The sequence below is a fragment of the Plectrocnemia conspersa genome, unplaced genomic scaffold (genome assembly GCF_051122295.1).
Source record: "Plectrocnemia conspersa isolate PC_06_02 unplaced genomic scaffold, ASM5112229v1 ptg000008l, whole genome shotgun sequence".
NCBI lineage: Eukaryota > Metazoa > Arthropoda > Insecta > Trichoptera > Polycentropodidae > Plectrocnemia > Plectrocnemia conspersa.
Genome location: NW_028277172.1, coordinates 23,846,923 through 23,872,810, shown reverse-complemented (window position 1 = coordinate 23,872,810; position 25,888 = coordinate 23,846,923). Strand labels below are relative to the sequence as shown.

The following is a 25,888-nucleotide window of genomic DNA, read 5'->3' as shown; positions in this document are numbered from 1 at the left end:
TTACTGCAACGGCTAAGTAATTTATTTACGATCATCATTTTTTGTTTAGAACAACCATTTATTATCTAAAATTAGATCGTATAAAAGATATTTGCATATTTTAGTATTTGAAATAAAATACTGAATATTATTACGAATAATCGCATGTGCGTTTCGTATATATAAAAAAAGGAAAAATATCGGGTTAACATATCCATCCTAGCGTAAGGATGAATGAAATGTACCCAACTGTAAAAATAACGAAAAATTGCTAGCTTCAAAGACAAAATCGATTCTAACGCACACATGTGAATTTAATAAAAGATATATGTATATATACTACAAAAATAATTTATTTTCTGCTTACCTTGTACTTTTGGTGGACCTCCCTTATGAAGCCGTACCTGCAAAACGACAAAGTTGAGCCTTTAGTTAAGTGAAATATGTGTTATGTTATTTCTCATTCCGTTAGATTGGTTAATAAATTTCAGAGAGTCTGTATAAATCACCGTCGATAAATCACAGAGAGAGCTAATTCCAGACGATAAATCCAGCACGTAGCGAAATGGCAAAGGTTGTTGCGCTCTTACATTATGCTGTGGTCAAACATGGATGCAATTATAGTACCCAAGACAAACTATTTTTTCTTACACATGCTTAAGATGAATCGAATACAAATATTAAGTTTCTAAATGTAGATTTTTGTATAAAGTATAAAATTTGTATAATTTTTTTTCACTATTTATTTCATTGGAAAACTATTTCTGTTTACATTCTGAAGCTTGACAGACTCATTGTGTTTTTTTATGATCTAGGAATTTAATATAAGCTGATAACAAGTTAAAGGTTGACGATGATCTAAGTTAAATATCCTTGTATTTCAATCAAAAAAGTTTCTCATTAATAGAAAATGGATAGTTTTTCAACATGCGTTTTTTTGCGTAAAAGACAAAGAACTTCTTATATTTATTATTGCTTCCAGATGATTTAGACTTGTTGAATTTTGCATGTAAAACGCATTTATGTTAACAAAAACATTGAAGTAGTATTAAAAAGAGGCTTATGATTTGTATGATGTGGTATAACCATTCAAATATAATTTAAATTATATTTTTACCAAATAATAAAAATAAAAACCACCCTTTAAAATGACTAATGATCTGGATTATTGAACAAAAAAGGGGTCTTTAGTGATCTGGATTAATGAACCAAAAAAATGCGAAGCGATTATATTATAATAAAAATTAGGATATTATGTTTATTTAAAGCATTATAAAAAAGCACAACTTAATTTTGCAGGAATTGAATATAATGATAAAATTAGTCACAGATATGTTTACAAATAAAAATATTATGTTTTGCATCCAAAACTTGACTTTAAATACATAATATAATCTAATTAGTATCGTATTAGGTAAGTTGTGTGAAAAAAAGGATTTATATTTATATATTTATTAAAATAATAATTTATTTTAAATAAATTATGCAATAAAACTATTATTTTAACATTTATATATATATTTATCAACTGTTGGAATATTGTTATATTTTATTGAATCAGATTAAATGGTTTTTTTTTTATAAAAAAATAGTTTTAAACTAAATTTAGCTCAATTTTAAATTATTATAAAAGATTTACTTTTTTATTTGTTCCAAAAACTTTATGCAATGCTAAAAAACGAAGTGCCTAAGAAATATTAAATAATAAAAATTCAATTAAAAATGAGTTTTTGCATATTAAGGCAAAACATTTTTTTTCTAAATTTCAAAAAAGAGCTTTTTTTTAATAATTGTATCTCTTTGATTTTTATTATTTAAAAAAAGGATTTACCTAAATTTAAAATTATTAATAAATATTTATGATTTTTAATTTGTGTTTAAAGCTTTATAAAATATTGAAAAACTAAGTACTTAAAAAATAATTCAACATTAAAAATGTAATTAAAACAAAATATCAACAACAAAAACATTGTTTTTGCCATATAATTGATCGTATCTCTTTGGAAAATTTTGATTTCAAATTCATAATGTGGGTGTAGAAGAAAAAATAATAAAAAAATATAGTTAAAAATATATGCTGTTATGTAAAAAAATAAGATGTTTTTTTTATAATAACAGATTTTTTTTAAATTATAAAATATGAAAATTATATATTATTTATCTAAATAGTCTGACGTATTATTTATGTAAGTAGTATTTAATCGAAAATTTAATTTATTTTAAATATGTTTTGCAATTAAAGTATTATTTTAACATTAAATATTTATAAACTGCTGTAATATTGTTATATTTTATTGAATCAGATAGTACTGTATTAAATAAAATATTTTAGTATTTTTAAAATAAATTTAGCTAAGTTTAAAATTAATAATAAAATATTTACTTTTTTATTTGTACCAAGAATTAAATGCAGTGATAAAAAACTAAGTACTAAAAAAAAATACAATAATAAAAATGCATAACAAATTAACATTTTCATGTTATTATTTATATATTTGTGGATAAATCTGATTGTAAATTTATAATCTGTGTGGTTAAAAATATCTGGAGCTACTTAAAAATATGATGATATCTTATTTTGACAGAAAATTGTTAAAAAATAATATGAAAGTTTATATTAATTATATAAATTATCTGATGAATTGTATATTATAGTGAATGTGTATTAAATGTGAAGTTCTACACCTAGAAATTTGAATAAATCATATCTACATAAATTTTCATCAGTAAATATATATTTCTACTAACGAAAATATAATTCAACTAATAGACGCTAGCAAATTAATATTTAATTAAAATTGTACTGTTGCAAAATGTATATAAGAATACATTTTAGATATATTTTTACTAGCGAAAATATAATTAAGCTAATTAGTTTGCCTTAAAATGTCTATGAAACTCAATTTAAACTCCAACGAATTAACCTATTGAATATTCAAAGCTTAAACATTTATTAAATCAAGTTGCGATAGGTTAAACTTAGGTTTAAACAGCAATTGATTGTTTTGCAACTGTAAAGATGAATGTGTTTTTTTAATTATATTTTCACTAGCTAAGCTAATTCAAATATATCAAACAACTAATTTATAATTTCACTGTACATATCAGTGAAACTGTATCAACTGCGCGGATGGTCTTCTGTTCAAACTAGTACTTAATCTAAGCATATTAAATATTCTACAATTCTTTTTTTAGTTAAATTAAAATTGTCAAATTAAGTTTCTACGATTATAGAGTGACCCATTACATGTTAAGTCCAAAATAGCCAGAACGTAACTAAATAATATAACTAAAGCTTCCACTTTGCTAAATTTTGCTTAACTATCATGTTTTACTATTCGTGTATTATTAAAAAGGGTTTATTCGTTATTGAATAAAGATACGATCAATCAGAAAATTCGCAAAACACCATTACCTCCAGCCCATCCAAGTCAGCTTATTGGATTTTTCGAGGGGATCCGTTGCACCCGGTTAAATTTAATAAAAGAATTTCGTCTCCTTATTCTTGCCATAAAGTTGCCTCCGAACGAACCCCTAAGCTCTTAGCAATGCTTAGAATAGCACCCGAATGCACATTTCTCCGCCAAATGGAACGAGCTTTCACGGAGGGTTTTGCAAAAAGTTTATGGTGACTCTCGAAACCGGTGCTTATCCGCGTCTCAACAATATTGCGAATAAGTGTTTCCAAGGATAGTGGCAATCGTAAAGGGGAAACACAACGAGATTTTTACTATTAAAGACACGGATATTTGCCAGCGATGGAATGACTAAGTTTTAAAATGGTAACGTTATATTTTTATAAAGCGCATAAAAGAAGCACGTATGGTATATTACTTTCGACTGCATCCTTGTCATATTGCGATTTAATGTTCAAGTATTAAATTGATAACGTTTCAGTCGTTCGAAATGAATAGTCTATATAAAAATTTCTTAGAAATAAAATATCTAATTTAATAAGTTACTATATAGTTGAATGAAAGAACAAAAATGCGAGAGTTTTAAGTATGATTCTCAATTTGTTAGAGAAAAGTTATATTGCCACAAAGAAATTATATTGTGCAAAAAATAGATATACATAAATACTTATAATTTCGCTTATTTTTTTGCGGCCTTTCAAACAGAATTTTACGTTTTTATTTACACTTTTCTGTTGTTAGATATTTTTCAATAGACAGATAAATATTAAGATCAAATTTTAGAATACTTATATTAGATAATATATATTGAATTAATATAGAGCTAAGTTTTAAGCTTATGCTTTTTATTGTGCATTTTTTAAATATTTTAGTTTTTCAGTGGTGGTGCTTGAACTATGTCTTTTTTGACATTTTTTGTTGCTTTCCACATCAAATAATTTATAGTAACTAAGCAAACTTTTTTTATAGTACATTTACGACTACGTAACTTTAACTATTGCTATGAAAATGTATACATAATGAAATATTGATAGCGTAATACCAGTAGCACAATTTATAGTTAACAAGAATATCGAGAATATGTCTAACTAAGACCTTAAGGACTTTATATTTTATAGTTTCATAGCGATCATGTTGAAATATTGCACCAAAAGTTTGTAAGTTGCCAAAGCACCTGGGCCAATTAAGCGCCAGTCGCGTGTGTGCGCAAATTTTCCGATTGCCCTTTTGCCATTTAGAAAATCTCGGAACAGTCGCGGTGGTCCACTGGGGATCAAATTATTAGGGTGCGACCCTTGAACTATTTATAAACAACCTTTGTGTATACGCTGTAGAAATTAGCATATTTAAAATGCTGGCAAAGTGTTCCATAAATCTTATAGATAGTATCAGCGTCAGTAAGGATATCAGAGGAAGCCTGCTTTTTTGCTCGTTTGCGTAAAGGATTTAAGGATAAGGGAAGTGAGTGGTACAACAATTCTGCTAATTCGAGTTAAAAAAATCCTAACCCATTTTTAAATGCAGATATCGCTGGAATCCTTAATAAAATTTAAAGTAAAAAAGTTTAATAAGAGGAAGAATAAAAATTAAACTACACAGTATTTAATTATTTCCTTAAAGGAAAGATACTAAGTATATGGTTAAGCAATTAAATATAATCATATTTTTAAGTCTTAAAATAATAATTTCTCTGTTACATACATAATTATTTTATTTAATATAATGTACATAAATTACATTTAATTTATACATATATATATATGTACTTTTATTTTTAAAGTTTTTTTTCAGAATTTAAAATTAGTATGTGGTTTTCGGGGACATACAAACGTTATTGGATTTGTTGGAATAATATTGACGATAGACAAACATGCGGTTGTATCCAGCGAAATGTCCCTCTGGCTGGTAAATTTGACCCATTTTGCTCGTGACAACCAAAAAGGTTTATTTAGTAACGTCAAAGGGACAGAAAACGCGTTGTTTGTAAATTTAAATGATATTTTTGCATTTTTAGGCGAATGTTGCTCTCCTTTGACAAATTAAATTGGATAATAATTTTGCACTTTTACACCACAAAGATAATATAACTCGATTTACATCACATACATTAAAATAAACCCGTTTACTATTTGTCAAATATGTATAAAATATCACACGAAACTTAAGTATATCTCGAAAGTAAAATATTGTTTTAATTAAAATTATGGAAAACTATAAAAGTTTATTGACATATTTGTCTACATGTTGTTAAAAACAAATTAAGATCAGTTATAGTTTATGGTTTTTTAAAACCAAAACTAACTTAAAATTACAAGTAAAAAAAAATATTTATGATTTTTCTTACCAAGAAACTGAGAAAAAATAACATATTTAACTAAATATTGTTTGGAAAATTTACGCACAAAGGAAAATTAAAAAAAATGTTAAGACTAAATAAGCTAAATTTCTATTGTATTTAAGAATATAAATCAAAAATAATAATAACTCTACTTTAAATTAAAACAAGTATCAAATAAAAAGGATAAAAATACCATGTAATGATAAATGGACATTTAAATAACCCGCTTATGATTTTTGACGTGTTATTTAAAATTAAAAAGATTGTATAATACATCTCAATCATTGCAACTTATCTAAACAAGATTTTTTAATACATCTCAATCATTGCAACTTATCTAAACAAGATTTTTTAGTAAGGTTGTTTATATGTCTATTGCATGTTATTCATAATAAAAGTGTTTTTATATCATTAATCTGACCATTACGAGTTACCAAGTTTCTTAAATGCGTCAGATGGTCAAATTTTTAATTAAATAAATAAATAATGCGCAAATAAATAAATAATAAATAGATAAGCAAAATACCTAAGCTTGCATGAAGTGGGTTCTGTTTAATAATATGTACAATCTCTTTTACTTCATACGCACCTATAACTATTTCAATATTCATACAGGATATTTATTTAATAAAAATTGCAATAAAAATAATTAATAATCAATAACTTTGCTCTTTCAGAAAAAAAATGATATTTAACTTTTAAGCTACGAAAAATATGTTTTTATAAAAAAAAATTAAATTATTTTTTTTACAATTAAATTTATAATATGTAACACTTATTTATCAGTATGATTATTAGACTATTTTAAAAATGGAAGGGATTATAATAACATATTTAATTTTTTACATCCCAAATTATCACTTTTACTAACAACAATAATAGCAAATCGCAAATATATTTATGTCATCTGGCACGTGCCGTTGAGGTCATTTGAGATGACCTTAAATGAACTGAAACTAATTCGAATTTGATTGAATCAAACTATTCAGTTATACCATATATTATATGATATATCGACATCAGATTAATACGCTGTATATATTGCAAAATACTGTTACTCAGTGATAATTTGCAATATAAATATATTAAAATAAAAATGGGTAATTAGGATCGGATAATGTTGATGTACATAGCATGTTTTATTTTACCTGGCGTTCATTATGTGGTCTTCGTGATTGCCCCTATTAAGGAACACTCCTCCAGGGAACACCAGGAGGCACGAGAGCAAAAGAAGAAGCACTTCCAGACCTTTCTTTCCTCGGTCGACGAAATCGCCGTTGAACACGTACGGATTTTCCGGTGACGGAAGTCCATTCTGAAAATTCAAAGAAGAAAAAGTGTTATAAATTAAAATTTTGCGACAAGTTAAAAGTTTTGCTTCCTTGTTTCAAGATGATAAATGGAAATTCATTAAAATGCTGAAAAAATATTTTATTAAAATATATATATTAAATTAGCAAGAATCTTAATAATAAATTATATAAATATTATTTAATAAAACACCTACATATTTCTATTTAAAATTATAATAAAAAACGCGAACTATATTTCCATATAAGCAATCACACTAAATTAATTAGGTTAGAGGCTATTTATTTTCTTTGCGGATTTTTTTTATATAAAAAGCACGCTTTTTATCAATATGTTTAATATGTAGATATTAACAATACATATATTATTTTTTATTCTATCAGAATATTTTGAAAGGGTTCTCTTTGCAATAAGCTATCATACATAGAATAATCGAATGAATACATTAACTGCAATAGTACAAGCTGTACTTTCATCCCATGTTCTTAATGCAAACACTGGATGCAAGTACGTGTTCTGCGAGCCAATACAAATGTTTAACTAGGGCTGAATCATGTCTGGGATGGTGTTTAGGTATTATAGCTAGACACGTTCGTCTACAATGTCTCTTGTACATAAACATTTCACACGAAAGATAGATTTTACGTTCAATATTATAAATTTACGTGGTAAGCGTATATTAACCAAAAAATAAATAGTGTTCTAAAAATAGCTTATTGTAATATTTTATATTTGTAATATTAAGTATTATACATTCTCGGTGACCAGAAAACTTTTTGATTTTTATGACCGTTCGAGCGGAAGGGAAATGAAAAGAGACCGGATCCCATTTTTTTGCATATATTCATATTTTTCCTTTTCATAGTATCTTTGGTTGGTATATATTTGGGTCTACATATAAAATTGACCTTCTGAAATAATTCTCGGAAAATTATGAATGGCGAACTAATGAAGTGAAGAGAAATTATAGACGATAAACTAATTAAAGTTGATGGTATAAAGATGTTTTGGTAAGGAATTTAATTTATATAATGGAACAATATAATGTTAATACATTTTATGTATATATATATATATAGATACATATAATAAATTTATTTGTAAGTAATTAAAAAATGTATGTTGTTATTAAGATCAGAAACAAAATAATTGTAGTTAATTGCATTTAAATACTAATACGTTAACATCATAAGTATTTTTATAAAATTTATTTATTAAAATTGTACTGGTCTGAAATCTCAAAATGTACTTTCGGCATTAGCTTAATGCTGTAAGTAGTTATAGAAATGCTTCACTAAGTAAAAATATTATAACAAGATGTTGAATGATTATTTGATCGAAAAAACCCTATAAGAGGATATTTGGTTACAGATACTTATTTTTAGTCGCAGAAAGCTTTATGTCACTAAGCATTTTTTTAACAACTATTAAGGATTCTCGAAAGATTTTAGTTTTGGGTTCCGGAACGTCGTCAAGGAGCACTATCGCATCCTCTTCTGATGTCCGTGGAGCCAGGACGTCCGCACTAGCCGACTCGCCTATGGCTGTCACCATCCGGCAACTTAATAAGCCGGCATTGCATTTTATTTATGTAATGTCAGCTACAGAGAGTTAACCCAATTCGAATAAATTAATTAAAATATTTTATGATTATTTCTCAATTTCTTAATAGGTACTTTTTTGTATATTACGATTTTTTTTATACAATGTAATGTTTTTTTTATTATCATGGCACATTAAGGCAAAAACCTTCTCCTAACTTAACTTAAATAAATAAATTTAAAATTTCATCGGCGTCTGATAAAATCACACTACTCGGAAGCAAAATCTAAGTTCGCAAAATAATTATAAATATTGCTAATAAATACCAAAATTATATAATACTTTGGTAAAAATAAAAGAGCTTCAGTGATCTTTTCTCATGAATTCAATTTTTATAGTTATGACTCTAGCACAAAAACAAATCTTTAGATCCTGATTATCTTAACATATTTTTTAATTTAATATTTATTGCTGTGTAATGAACAGTTTCAAAGAAAAACATAAAATTTATTAACACTCGTCGCTTTAGTACTTTTAATTTAGAAAAAGTCTATTTATTGATAAATAAAATAATTCGCTACAAGTTCTTTAAGCTTTAAAACAATTGTTTAAAATAAATAAACTATATTTCTTGAGCTTGTTATAAATAATAAATGTAGTTCTCAAAAAAAAAATGATATATAAAAATAAAAACCATTTAAATATTTAGTTCCCACATATTCGTTATTAATATAATACGAGTATATGTAATTTTTATACTAATAATACTTCGTATTTATTATATAAAGATAAAAATTACTTTTCGTAAAATATAATCTATGATTTTATTATCTTAAAACCAGTAATTTTAAGGAATACCTGATTTATTTGTCTTCATACAATTTTTTTCGAGAATCGTAATTATTGCATATGTGTACATGCTATGACTTAAATATTATTAAGATTAAATTAGTTTATATGTATATGATAGATATATTTAGTACAAAGAATATTTGCTTATAATAAAATACTAATAATAAACCTAATTATTCAACCAATATATGAACCAAGTTTCAAAAAGTATTTACAAATATATAAACAATTTGTGCAAATAAGCTCTCTACAGAATAAATTAAAAAAGTATAAACTTAAAAAAAAGTTGATTATTTAAAGTAAATCGTATACAAAAAAATAAATTGTTTTAATAGTAATAAAAGCAGGATTTTTCAATAAAAACGAACGATACATAAATAAAAAAAACAATAATTTAAAATGTTTTGTAGTTGTATCTGTTAAATATTTGTCGATCCTAATAAAATACTCAGTTTCTCTAAAAAATTACAAAAAAATAAATACGAATTGAAATAAGATAATTTATATTTTTACTTACGTTCTTGAACAAATCAAGAAAATTATTGAAATTAAATAAAATAAAATATGATATTTAAATAATAAAATGGCTAAAATACTCTAACGAAGAGAGCACAGAGGGGCATATATATTAAAAATATTGAAAATTAGCTAAAACATCGAAAAAAAAAATACATAGCTTTGCAGAATGATCATAAAAAAACTAATAAAGTACCGGTAATCACAAAAAAATAAGTTATGTGCATTTTAAAATTGTCGAAAAGTGACAAATCAATGGGCAATTAATGGGAAAATTTATACATCGAACTGTTAAAAAACGATAAAATTATCTCCATAGTAGAATTTTTAACTAGATATACAGAACAGGTATGATACTTAAACAAATCATTGGCTTAAAAAAGTCAAATGCAAAAGTCAGAAGCAATTAGTGTGAGGAAAGCATGTTCGGTTTTAAAAATAAATAGAAACGACTAGAAATGTATTTCTCAGGTTGAAACCACAATTTTTTTGAAATACACTTCGTGACCTAAGTCTTTATCTAAGAATGCGTATTATTCAATATTATATTTTCGCCACTCTCCCATATAGAGTAGGTATAAGCATGGACCTCTAATCAAAAATTAATCTGACTAGTAAAGACATTTAAGATGTGGATCTATAGATGTATGCTCAAAATTTTCTGGGTGGATAGAATTACGAACCATACAGTCCTCCGAAATATGGCAAAAGAACGAAAAGTGCTACGGAACATCAAAATAAAAAAGTTTTAATATCTCAGCTATTTTACGAGAGGGCCAAAATACACACTAAACCAGTCACCATTTAGGGAAAATATCATTGCAGTAGTATACTCAAAATTTCCTGGGTGAATAGATTGACGAATATTAAAATCCTTTATATCTATAGTTTATTTTATTATATTTTTTGAGTATTTTTACAATGTTTTGTATAAATAAAATGAGTTAGTTTATAGTATATAATATTTTTTTTGGGTCAACTTGTATATAATATAAATAATATTTAACTTTTTAATAGAAAACACGCTCCAGCAAATACAAATCGTAAATCTGTATTAGACTTATGGAATTGTTTAGTTTGATGAGACGCGAATGCGATGACGCAATCCTTGAGATTATTCTATTTGCTAGGGATTTCTATCTTTCTCTTCTCTCAATTTTCTCTTTAATATTAAGTTTTATTCCACCATTTCTACCCACGCCGCGTTTCGCTATATTATGAGAGAAAACGTGCGCAATACACACAAGCGTGTGCAACTAATTTACACCTGTGCAAATATACTAATTGTGCGGGCGTATTAAGGACTTGGAAAGATAGAGAAAATATTAGTATTAGATAATAGGTTTTCTTAATTTTGCATAGTAATCCCCGACGAACAAAGAGGCAATTAGTCACCGGCGATATTAATCGCAATCCATTAGTGTTCGTCGTTAGTTGTAGGTATGAATATTAATACAGTAACGCCCCATTATTTTAATCGCGTTTAATGTTAGTAATAGTGTAATAAATTATATAAAAAAAAATATTTCAAATCTTATCTTTTGATAATATGTATTTTCTTATTAGAAATATGGTTTGAATACTCAAGTTATTTTTTTGTTCACTCTGTACATAAGAAATACACTTGATAAATAAAATAAAAATAGCATAGAAATCAGTGATTCAAAAATTTACTATCCTTATGCAAAAAAAAAATATTTTGAAGACTCCACTTCACTTAAAGAATACTCTGAAGAAGGCTACAGTAGCGCCATTCACTGAAACGGCAGCCTTTTGAGATTCCTCCAAGGACAATGGCACCAGAACGTATCCTGTCGACAACAGTGTTGAGGTAACGAGAACGGTAAAAAATATGCATTGTTCATGTTGTTTCTGCGTATGAAAATATTCATGATTAAATATTTCTTAAATGACAAATTGTTTTTAATCATGGGATATTTTTAATATTGATAATAAATTCCATAGAGTTAGAATTTTTCTTTTATAAACCAAAGTTAGAGAGTTTCATTGGGACCCAATTTAAGGCAGTTACTATTTAGACAGCTTAATAACTAATGATATTGAAATTAATTTATTAATGATCTAATTTATATTGATAGATAAGATACTAATTATACAGCTGAATTCAGCATGTATTATAGTAATCAAGTTATCACATCTTATTAATAAAAGTGATTATATTGAAAATGTATTGTGTTATGCTACGATAGTATTAATAGTAATAGTTACAGTTGGTGTTTCGTATTATTTTCTTAATGAGCTATTGAGGTGCACTAAATACTACCGTTCCTTACGTTTATTTTCGTCCAAAATAGACTGTTTTATGGCCTAAAAATACACCGTTGAATACAAATATTTTACTCATGCCGTGATACACACATATACATAAATATATATACATTCAAGGTATAAAATAAAACTCAGGGTGCATTAGTGTAAGTTGATGAAAAATACAATATTCAGTCACGCGATGGTTGCGAGGGTAAGAATTCTTTCCGAGCGAACGTTTATTTCGTTTACGCGTTTACTACCGTTTTCCGATAGGAAAAGTGTGCGACTAATTTTCCCGTAAAAAGAAAATTATCACAAAATTTGAGTTATCGTCTTGTGTCGTTTGGAGCAATAACTAGTGAAACTAGTCGTGTTATTGAAGAGTTTGTAATTTGGGCGTTCAATATCAATATTTTTGGGGGTTCGTGTTATTGAAGAGTTTCAAATGTGTAAACGACTCAAATAATAGCTTGTAAATTAATTTATACAGGGTGGTTTTATAAGATTATATAATATATATCTATAAAAAAAAATCACAATACAAAACCTAATTTTCACTTCATTATTATTATTTCGTTTGATTAAAAGTATTAAAAAAGTAAAGGAAAGTAAAGTTATTTAAATAAAATAAGTTCAATATAAATCAGTTGAATTAGCAAATCCAGATAGATTTAAAAATACTTAGTGAAATGTCCGGATAAATCTCTTTATCAAATAAATTATTTATGCTAAAGTTACAACGCTAAGATGATTAAATCAGTGCTAAATTACCTTTAGTCCTGTATTAGTCATTAAAACTATTATAATATAAAAATAAAGTAATGTAACAAATTTATTATTTATTATTACCCAAAGCGATTAGTTTAATTAGAGTAATTTATTCAGTTACGTTTTACAAATAAAAATCACATATCATGACATTGCGAGTCACGTATTTTACAGAAACCTTTTCCTTAAACTCATATAAATGTAAATTTTGCTAAATGACATATAAAATAATCTATTTTAAAATGCTGAATATTCGTGATTTGCATATTTTATAATGCAATTTTTTTCTTAATAAATATAATAATATATTGTAGATTATATACAATTTTTCTAAATACAATATATGTATGTATTATAGATTATATACAATAATATATCCTATCAATTTTCATTACATATCACATATTAGTCCTGAGTGAAAATGTCAGAATTCTATATTTAGAAATTATATAGGATAATATTTCAAGAACAAATTTTGACACAAAGTTGGATCGTATATTTTAGGCATGCGTCAAAAACTTGAACCATCGTTTATATCTTCAAATTTATATCGGTGCGCAACTGTCATGCGTTTTTACCATCGAGAACTTATGTTAGAAGCACTTTAAGGTATTAGATTTTATTAGAATTACATATAAGAAAAGTCAGATGGAGTCGTTTTAATGCTTTCAATCTCAAATGACTATAACTAGGAAGATATATTGAAATTACACAAATTCACAAAGAAAAACAAATCAGATATTGTTAAAATATATGTTCTATCAAAAAATCTAATAACAGGCTTAAAATTAAGTTCTAATTTTACTTAAGAATATTTATTAAATCTTTGCTACCTAAGATTAAAATTATATATAAAATCTACTTGCAAAATATATTAAAAAATAGCAAATAACTTACTCTTTTATTAATAAAAATGTAGACTTTCTATTAAGTTAAATACATATTTTTTTTTACATTTCACCGCTAAATAAAATTATTTTATTTCGAAAAACCTTTTTTTTAGGAATAAACTGATATTTTAAACATTATTTTTAATATATGTTATAAAATTTAAAAAATACTAATCTTAAAGAATTAAATATTATGTACTTATATCACTTTATTTCACAATAACTGGATTTTTCCTGCTAAATTATGAAAAGATAAAATCAGGATTAAATTTAATTAATTAATTAATTAAGACTAGATTCATAAAATATTTTCATAGTATAAAAAGTTTATATTAGCTGGTGTTTTGATAAATTTGCATTTCAGAAATGTATCCTAGTATGTGTAGAGCTTAATTATGTTACCTGGTAATTATTATAATATACTATTACTGCACGATTACACTGGCGAGTGCAATCAAAGTTACTGCTAATTTTCCCACGTCAGCTTTCACATGCATTTTCTTTAACATTTCCTTTAAGTATTAAATTTAATTATTTTTTTACTGGATTATAAAAACACACTACATATTAAGGTTATTTATAAGATGTATATAACTATTTAAATTATGGGGTTAAGAAAATTAATTAATTTTAATGAAAAGTAGCGTATGCTTAGTTTATTTTAATTAAACCAGTTTTTATTATAGAAATAAAACTGAGAAATGAAAAAATTAAATTAGTAAGTAAAATTAGTTATTCTTCATAAGAGAATTGCGAGTTAAAATCAACAATAGAGTCAAAAAATACAGGACAAAGGACATAAACATAACTAATAAGGACCAGATAAAGCAAATAGGACAAATAGAATTTGCAAGTTCTAAAGAATAAGGCATTGTTTGTTAAAGTCACTTACGTAAAAAATCATAAAAAGTCGTTCACGTAAAAAGGCAAAAAATGGTGTTGATACTTTTTTAAGGTAAGATAAAAACCATTGTATTATCATTAGTTTTAAAGTTAGTTATACTTATTAATATTATTAATATTAGCACACATGTAATTGTTTTATTTGTGCCTTAACAATGACTTCTTATTTTATAACCAGTTATTTTGTTTTTAAGTTCACGAAATCGAAAAACAAGTTATTCGCTTCATAATATGTGATTTAAACTAAATTACAGATTTAATTATACGAATAATTATAGATTAAAACAAGGTTTATTAAATGGCATTTAAAAAAAGATGACGTTGCCAGCACCACTCGTAATCAAAATTTTAGTAAAAAATTTTGATCACGTGGGAATCACCAATTTTTGTTTTTTTCGGTCAAAATGATGTGCGAAACTTTTCGGCCAAATATACTTTTTTTTAATGGGTAGAATATACAATTTTTGTAAAACGACTCTTAGTAGTTAGTGCTTGTATATAAATTTAAGGTTGTTTCAATTTAAGATTAGTAGGTTAGTGTGGCTTCGCCATATATATGGCATATTATTGAATGTTCTTAAATTGTTGGTATTTGAAGTCAAAAAATTTGTTAACCGTTTCAATGCCGCGCGTGACTTATGTCGCTCGATGTGGTCACGGCGCTAGTGCCGCGCGAAATGTTTTTCTCTCGCAAGAAACTATTATTTACAATTAAAATAATATAAGCCATCATGAATTTATAAAATTATCTATGAATATAGAGAGTTTTAGAACCTCGCAAACGTTTTTTTTCTAGAGTGGCCAGGGCCTACATTCATATATAATACATCATTTTAAAATAAAATATACAATAAGTATCAAGGCCTTTTAGGGGTGTAAAAAGGGCTAACATGTGTTTTCCAAACGTTTACGATCTGTTTTTTATATATAAAAATACGCGGCATTGCGATCGTAGATAATAATACACACTGCGGCACAAACAAGGATAAGAATAGTAAAAAAAATGTGTACTAAATAATATTTTACAACTTTATTTTGTATGACTTGCAATTAAATATAGTATTACTAGTAGGCACGATTTACAGTTTAATTAAATCTGTAATTAACAACAAGAAAGAGCCTAGTTCCACCCGGAATCATAGACACTGGTCAAAGGACCAGAGACTGGAAAATTTGTGCGACTTTCTTACAACTTTAATGTAAAATACTGCTTTATTAAATTATTTGTTGCAGATATTTTAGCCAAAAAGTAAATCTGGAACTACTACTTCACTTTCAATTTTAAATAAACAAAAGTTTTAAACTCACTACAAGCAGAGCTACGCTGAATCCACCGAAACGACTCTTAGAAAACCGAACAGATGCGATTCGCTTAGTCTTAATTCTTAAAAATTAAGTTAAATTTTGACGCAGTACCACGTTAAAAAAAGATACGAATATATTAATATTACTGCACAAACATTTATTAAAAAACCCTGATAATTATAAAAATAAACGCATAAAGCAAATAAGACACGCTAAAGAAAGATATCGTGTAAAAGTCAAATTCGCTAACAAGTATAAGCACTTCGGCGCAAACGAAAGATATTCGCTAAAAGATAACATCATATTTGACATAGAATACTGTTTGGAATAAATGCACTATAAGCTCTGATCCGTAAATCGCGCGACAAAAATACCTAAGTAGATTATAAGGAGAGCATATGATTACAAAATACTGTTTTAGATAAATTTCGTAAGGCAAGAAAATCTTTTGTTGCGGGTTGAAGAAATGGCGATTTATCCAGACAATAGCTGTTTCTTTTAATAATAGAACTGTTTGGAAAAAATATTGAATGAACCAAAAGTATAGCAATCTAAACACGTCTGTATATAATCGATTTATTCAGTTATACGTCACGTCTTACGTCACTATCGCGTCGTCACGACGTCCAGAAAACATATGGCAAAGTTCATAGCGTCACGTCGCAACTCATCTTGTCGTATCTTAGTGTGCGTCATTCAAAAATACTTTTTAACAGGAAATTATTTTAAAAGATATGTACATTTAAATAAATACTTTCTTTCATACAAAATTGCATTCATATAAGGTAATTTTTTGGATTTTGACTAATGCTTGCTCACTCTGTCCATCAGTAATGCACAAAAAAATCATTTTATGGGACAGTTATTTTATATATTGCACATTTAAATTGTCCTATATGACTATTTGGTATGCAAGTCAAAGCAGTGTGTTCGGACTCATGTGATAATATTTTAGTATACTTTTAACGTGCTTTTCCTTCGTATATCGCATTGCACACTTACATAGCAACTCTGAATGTTTTCGACCCCACGATTAAATTATTTATAGTTCCAATTATTGCCAACCTTGGCCGAGCGTATGTGTGCCGACACGCATTCGTAAAATGTCAATAAAACATGTTTCGCTTACCATACTTTTCTTTCATAAAGCTTTTAAATCGCGCGAAAATCTAAAAGAAGTTTGAGTAAAGTTTAAAAGATATGCAGTAGCTATGTTATATGTACCCATATAACTAGCCAATGAATCGCGTGAAATGCTACTGGTAAATAATTGTGCCGTTCGACAGCTGCTTACGTGATGCGATAATAAATAAGAACTGAAGCCTAAACATGCAACATTGCCATTAAACAACGATCTTTTCACGTAATCGAAAAATGTTATTTTTCCATTGAATTTCCACCACATAGTATTTTTCGCTTGATTAAATATTTTCAGTACACACAAATATACGCCATATTTGTGACATATCGAGTGACATGGAAATTAACCGGATCTCTATATTATTTGAGTCGTCATATATCAAACTCGCCCAAGCAAAAGTATTTTCGTAGTATAAGATATATTCATAATATTAAAATAAGATATTTTTGTAATACATATAAGATATTATATATAAGTAGCTCATTAGTAAAGAATTTTCTTCACGTAATAAGTACGACCTAGCGCAATTTTAATTAATCATCCGTGAGACTGGATAAATTTAAATGAACCTAATCTGTAGTTATCGATCCGAATTATAATCATCTAAATATCCATTAATTCTAATCCTTTAAACGTGATAGAATTTTTTTAAATATTAAGATTTATATGAGATTTGAGCCCAAGTTTTTCTTAAAGATTAAAATTAGTGATAATATATAATTATATTTTTGATCGATAATCACAGATATTGTTACAAACTAGTTCATATACTACTTTATTAGTTATATATTATCTCTTGACTGACCATAAATCAAAAAGTTACTGACCGCTTATAATTATAAACCAACTGTTTGTAATTATTATCTGACCATACAATAACAAGTTACTCACTGTTTACTATTAAAACAATGACCGTTTTATTATTTTAAATCCTAGGAAACTTTGTATATCATAGTCGAAATTTAATATAATACAGAATATTTTTTTTTATTTGAGCGAATTTGATATCTAACGTCACAGCTTATAAAATATAAGGTCATGTCTCTTTGAGTACAAGTTTGTTTATGTACAGTTGGTTCAATATGGTGGTTCGTTCTTTGTGAAGCTCAAGCCATGCAATTTCGGTCAACTTAATCGTCTCTTTCTGTTTCTAGGAATTGAAATTGAATCTAGAAGGATCTCTTAGTATATATTGCATATATACTGCTAAGACTTACTGAAGAAACATAACGTTTCTAGTAAAAATTTGTTTGAAATTGTATTTTAATATACTTTATGTCAACCTGGAATTTATGACATTGTCAGATTTATTTTACAAAGATAAGATGTAATTTTAAATTTAAATGCGTTCGTTTTTAATATAATATATAATCGATTTTATGTTTTTAATTAACACGATAATTAATAAATTGCTTTATACTATAACCATTTATTTTAAATAAGAAATGTACTAGAAGAATCGATACAAAAATACTTTCTATACATATATTTTAAATTAATTTTAGTTTTTATTTTTAAATGAAATTTTCAAGGCATTTGTAGTGAAAACCACATTAAAATGAAAAAGATAACAAAAACATAAATCATTTAAATTTATTAAAAGATACTATATTTTTTACTAGGATTAATATAGTTTTAGCATACATTTGTGAAAATATATTTCAATTAAATGCTGCTCTAAAATATCTTAGAAACATAGTTTGTCAATTGCAAAACGTGAATTGTCTATTTAAATCCAAACTAAACCTTTAAGAATTAACTAAATTCAATTTGACCTAATTAACGTTCTTAAATGAAGTCAGTTAAAAACATTTACGTTAATTTTTTATATGTTCTACGCCTGTCAAATGACAGTTTTAAGTAGCATATAATATCAATAACACCTGTCAAGTTAATTATATATTTATTAGTAAAAATATATACCTGTGAAAGTATTTTGATATGATTTCCCTGTATCGTTAGTGAAAATATATTTGCACTAATAATACACGTTCACTGTTACGACTAAGTAAAATTTTAAGGCTAAGCAATTTAATAAACTGTAAGCCAATTTATAATAATAAAAAATAAATATTATAAATAATATAATAAACAGTGTGAAAAAATACAGCAGTGACGCAGATTATACTTATGCTTTTGCTTAAAAAATATAGAAATTAATCGATTGAGCAAATATAAATTTTGAGGAGCTTTGTTTAAGAGAAAAATTATTTATAGTAACTCAATGTGTACTGCAAGTTAAGACCATTAATATTTATAATATACGTATTTATTTAGAAGATATTATAAGTAATAAAAAAAATACATCTGTCAAGCAGAAGATTCGTTAATTCATTAAATGAGTTCAATTGCTCAGTTGATATGATACTTTAGATAAATAAATAATTAAAATATTAAAGTAATCGAAGGGCGAGAACCTAATTTTTGGTAAAATATACTACTAGGTATATGATATTATATTTTGAATAGTCAACCAGGTTCACTAATCATCTGAATCCTAAGATTTCACCCTGATCTTTAAGACGACTTGGAGACTACGTGACGTAAAAACATACATATATAACAAATATAGACCAATTTTAAAACTTTTATCTAAAATCTTAATACATAAATTATTATAATATTAAAGTTATTGAAGAACAATAACCTAGTTCTTTGTAAAATATAATATTTCAGCAGATATTTTCAAATATTTTCATAATAAAAACAGATTGTTTGCTACTTTTATTGGTCAAAAGCGGGAGACAAGGACGAAACTTTTTTGTAATGCAATATTCATATTTTTTTATGTGAGCCCGATAATAAATAAATATTTTCCCATAGAAGCAAAAAATATTATTTAATTTATATATTTCGATCTCTCAATTTTTTAAAAATCTTTATTGCGTTTGTACGATATTTATACAACCCTAAGTATTATTATTTTTTAATTTTCGTAAACGGAACGTAATGTGTTAATATTTATTTTTAGAGAATAGAGATGTTTTATGATCTAATATTCAAAATAGAGATTATTTAATAAAAGTCATATACAAAAAAATACATAAATGTGAATTTATGTTATATAGTCGAGACCTCCCACAATTTCCAGAAAGATTTTACTAAATTAATTAATCTATTTGTGTCTATTGGATTTTCTAAGAACAAAGATTTTCTCGTCGATGTAAACAAACTATTGCGTATTTAGGCAGACATATATTTTATGGTATATATTAACAGTTTTAAAAGCATGCCTTAAATAATTTTTATTATTTATTTATATTATTTGTGCCTACCACAGAAAAACAAATTTTTCATGTTTCATTATTGAAATATAAAACATACATTTGGACCAAAATAATATTATTATATAAATTTTATTTTATCTAATTATGATATATTTTTATTTTATATATCACACCTAGGGATTCCAATCCCGGGATCCCGAATCCCGGGATCCCGGGATCCCGAACGATTTTCAATACCCGATGAGTCCCGGGATTATAAATCATAATCCCGAATTTTTCGGATTGGTTGATTTATCAAGCACAATCGAATTATTATTGACAACATCGTTATATTTCGTGTACAAACTTGCGCGAGTTGCACGTGTCATCTGTGAATCTTTGAGGCTGTGAGTCTGAACGTGCTTTTTCAGCAGCAGGCTGCTTAGGAACCAAAATCAGATCAAGGCTAAATGATAAAACACTTGATGCTTTGATGTTACTTCGTGAGTTTTATTCAAAATAATGTTTTCAATTAATTGTGTCTATGAATGTACATACCTATGTACATTCATTGTCAAAAGTTCATTTTTTTCTTCTCAAATAAATATATAACCTTCCCTTTTTTATTTTTATTATATTATTTTCTATTTTAAGTCCAAGACTAAAATTATACGTACTTTATACATTGTACGTTATAAAAAACAGATGTAAAAATATATTGTATTATTCATTTTAAATTATTTTTATCGATAAAATAACACGAAAATTATCCCGGGACTGGTCCCGGGATCCCGGGATCAACTAAGTGCAATACCGAAATCCCGGGATCAAAATTTTGGCCCGGGATTGGAATCCCTAATCACACCATTTAGTATTAACTGAATTAATTGATATAATAATAATAGTAATAGAACATTACATAAGCAAAGACTCTAAAACCTTACAGAAAAATCATTGCATATCTCTGACAAATAATAATGAAACCCTGGATTTATATTATAAATTATTAACTATTTTATTAGATTAATAACTAGAGACTGAAAAAAACCGTAGACCTTCTCTTACTATTACGAACAATACTGCTTCACTAAATCACTTATTTCAGGAATTTTATTTAGAATTTTACTATAGAAATACCACTTCGTAGCAACGAGAAGGCCATTAGAAACCTAAAGGAAGTAACTGGTTATACTTTGATCGTCAACCAGGTTCAACTGTGATCCGAGTCTTTCTGATCTTTAGGATGACTTGGGAGACTTTGTGACGCAAGAACAGACATGTATAACAATTATAGGCCTATTTTAAAACTTTTATCTAAAATCTTTGTATTTATAAAAATAAACCCGTGGACTGTAAGGTTCTCTACAATAATAAAAATATATAAATTCACAAAAATATTTTTTTACATCACCTTTGTGCTATATGTTTTACATGTTTTCTTTTTGTATTTCACAATAAGTTATTATCTATCCACAAAATACTACTCTCCATGTTAATATAGTATTTCAAAATATTTACTAATCTAATTCCAGATAGTTCTTAAGCGTATTTTATTAAGCGGTCCTACACTGTACTTAATTTAGAACTATTGAACACACGCGTAGGTATTTATAAACACACCACAACAGTGTTTAATAATAAAGACCATTTATCGCAACTTACATTGGCCATTGTCCAAATATTATCCGATGAACATTTGTTTGAATCCATCGTTAATGTTGGTTTGTATGTACAGTACATATATTTATTCGCAAATAAATTTCAGTACATATATACAAGCTCACAAAAAAAAATGGCAAATGTTCGTGAGTCGCGATAGAGTTCAGATTAAATCAGTTAAGCTTTGCTAAAATGAGTTGCGCGTTTATTTTGAGCCGAAATGTAACTAAATATAAAGTAACGGTGTGTGCGTGTTTCTGTCTATTGATAAAAACTATTTGAGAACTAAATATAGGTATTTTTCTTACCTTATGAAAAACTACAAGAAGATCGTCAAGTTTTCCGTGAAGGTCACCGCAAATCGTAACTTGCTTGGAGATTGCCGTTGAAGCCTGATTTAAGTTTGGAAGCCTCTTTAGTTTCGCTATGGCTTCCTTGAGTATTCCAGCTACATATCTGGCATGGAGTCGATGCTGAAACAAACATAAGATAAACACTTAAGTATCTATTAAGAAAATCTTAACTAAGATTATGAATGTATTATTGTTGAACATCGGTATAAGTGAAATAGTTTTAAGATGGTTTAATATTTATTTGAACAAAAAGCATTTTTCAAAGATAATTTAATAAATAAACCACTGTTTTATTACGAAATAAAGATATTAACTTATGCTGTAATGTCATAAAAAGATCAGTTCAACTTGTGGGTTTTTTTTATTAAAATGTGACACAACCGCGAGAGACTTTTTGATGGTTTAAGCCACAAGGTACGCGCTATAAATCAGAAAAGATTAAAGCATCCGTCATTTTGAGTTGCAGATAATCTGTTCGTAATTTGCGTATTATGCAACAGAAATTTATTTAAAAAAATCTGGTCATTCTGTAGGATAAAAATTTTTACCATTAAGAAGGGAATGGTTATAAATATAAGCAACAAATAATCACTTTCTCTCAAGACGTGCAAAGGATATTATTGAGCTTTCTGGCTTAGACTACAACCAAGAAGAGACTGACTCAACTTCAAACCAGTGAAGATCGCAGAAGCGGCCGCTTCTCTCTTCGCTTCCATTGTTCCAACTCAACGTCTGGAATTCAGTCAAACCCACTTTAAAGTTGCACACAGCTCACAAAAACAACAACTTAAATTTAATTACACTAAATCTTGAATTAATAAAAATAATTTCTATGACTCAATAAAAAATATAATCAAGTATTAACGGTCAAAAATTTTAATACTGTGTTTTTTAACTTCACGATTGGATTATTAATTGAGATTTAATTTATATATCATGATATAGGTCAAGAGCCAAAATTTGATTCTCGCAGCATAATCGAATTTAACTGTTTAAAGTTTAAGCTATTGAAATCCATTTATCCCTTGTTTCCAAAACTTGATTCGTAAGATTTGTGAAGCCTAATAATTACTTACGGTAAATGTTATATATCTATATAGATATTTTTTACGAGAATTAAAATACCATATTCATTAACATTATCTTACTGTTTATACACTGACATTAAGCATGAACAGATTATCCGGATTAGTCGACAAAATACAACGGAAGCATGAAAATAAAATCTATAGGTGAAACGGAAAGTAAGAATCATTTACATAAATTTTATATTTTCATAATTAAAAAATAATACTAAGAGTTCCGGTTTAGGTTTGCAACAGTATTTCTTTATATTTATTATACATAGTCATGTAAATTTAATCGCTCGTATACTTTGTGCTTCTCTTCGTATAAATATAAATATAGTACTAAGATATAATGATATGGTTTGAACGCTATAATGACACTTTTTCATTGAAATATTCTAGGATCTTTCTAATAGTATGTATTTGACATATTTAATGTATTTAGATTTATAAATAATAAATACTACCTTGAATAATTTATGTACAATGATTGAGAAAATTGTCTCGTCAATAATTTAAATAAAGCTCTTAAAATACATCTAGAGATTGGCATAAATTATTTTTAAACATTGTAAATTTTTTATTTTCTTTAATAATAAAATGAATCATTAGCAAATATAATTTACGAAAAATTAATACACAATATGCTACTTAAAAAAGTTAATAATAATTCGACCATTAGTGAAACATATTCTCAAGGTCTACTAGGGTGGTGTTACTGGACATTTTATATATATTAAATTTGTAAAATATTTTGTAATAATAAAAATTATATGTTCCATATAAAACCGCAATATTGTATGCTTCTATACATAACTCATAACTAGTTTCTGCAAATCCCATAAAATGTATACGAAAACCTTACATTTACAAAATAGGGTAAAATACTCGGGTTTACTTTAGATTATAATTTACCAAATACTACATTTAAATTGTATATCCTACATGTTATAAAATCGAAATTATAAATAAATAAAATTCTGGTAAGATCTTATCTGTTGTATTCTTGCAAATACAAAATTAGCACTCGTGTGTTTTTAATAAAACTAGAAACCAAGCATTTTTGCTTCAAACGCTTAATGATTTATCAACAACTTGAGCTTACAGAAAGACGTAAAATAAATATCCTGTAACATGAATAAATTTTTACAAAATTTAGTAATACCAAACATTCCATATTTTATTTTTTTATAAAAAAATAAATAAAAGACAACTACAGAAAATACCTTTTGTGAATTGATAAAAATAAACTTTGTGTTCAACGATTTCTTGGAATAAAGGATCAAAAAGTATGATTTACTTTTAGTATCAAGAACCAAATTATATATTTATTTCATTCAATAAGATGCCTCTCAGATGTCAAAATAAATAAAAATAAAATAATGAATGAAAAATATTACATTGATTTATGTAACGTGTATAAACATAAAATCTTATAGTTTATTATTATTTCAATGACACGATATGGATATGATTTTTAATAAAACCGTTATAATAAATTAATAAAATTTATATTAGAGTTGAATGATAAATATGAGAATTATTTTACTTTTATATCCAAACGTTTTAATAAATTTTAGTTGAATGAACCTTGAGATAAGGGCGCACGTGCCAATGGTGTCACATGAAATAATAGCCAATGCTCGTGGCTCTTTCTTGATCACTTGGGCTTACGTGATTCGATTATTATTTGTTGTTTTATAAACACATCAAGACTCTATTTGAGGGTGAATCACGTAACAATGGGGTCCATTATAGATTTTTGAAAGAAGATAAAAGCATAAAGTAGATAATATTTCCATAAATGAAGCATTAAAAAAAATAGTTATGTTATTATTACAATAGTTATAGAATAAAAATCTTTGTAAAATAACAGACGCTTATGCCATACAATCAACACCTGACTTTGCAACAATGGCAAGGTAAAATATAAGTTTATACACTATTTTTTATAAATAGTTTTTAATTACTAACATAATTTATATTAAAGATAAAAATTAAATTAAATAATTATCGTGAGAATATGTTTTATGATAATTAAATATTAAGAATCTTGGTTTAAATCGTTTAAATGTTATTTTTGTATAAGTAAAAGTTTTAAAAATGATATTCAAAAGCTCAAAACGCAAAGATTTTATTTAACGAAACATTAGTAAAGTCGGAAATACAGATTACCCAAAAGTTTTACACTTCGACTTTACATTGCAATATTAAAAACCCACCAAATACAATACAAAAAAAGAGAGAGACTATATTGTCACAAATAAAAGTGAATACTGAAGCAATTCCCTAAGCAAAATCTGTGTAATATCTCAGGTTATACCTGGATTGCCGTCTAAATCGGAAAAAAGCCATTAGACAAAAAGAAATC

The 25,888-nt window shown here is 26.4% G+C and overlaps 1 protein-coding gene across 2 annotated transcripts in view; it reads right to left on the bottom strand.

Annotated features, from left to right (window-relative positions):
* Positions 1-25,888, bottom strand: part of rdgC (retinal degeneration C) — a 139,237-nt gene that overhangs the window by 30,458 nt on the left and 82,891 nt on the right. For both annotated transcript variants that reach the window (XM_088189637.1, XM_088189638.1), the window contains exons 6-8: positions 22,406-22,570; positions 6,882-7,048; positions 347-383 (exon numbers count right to left, since the gene is read on the bottom strand). In XM_088189637.1, coding sequence (XP_088045763.1) covers positions 347-383; positions 6,882-7,048; positions 22,406-22,570 — 369 coding nt within the window. The remainder of the gene's footprint in view (positions 1-346; positions 384-6,881; positions 7,049-22,405; positions 22,571-25,888) is intronic.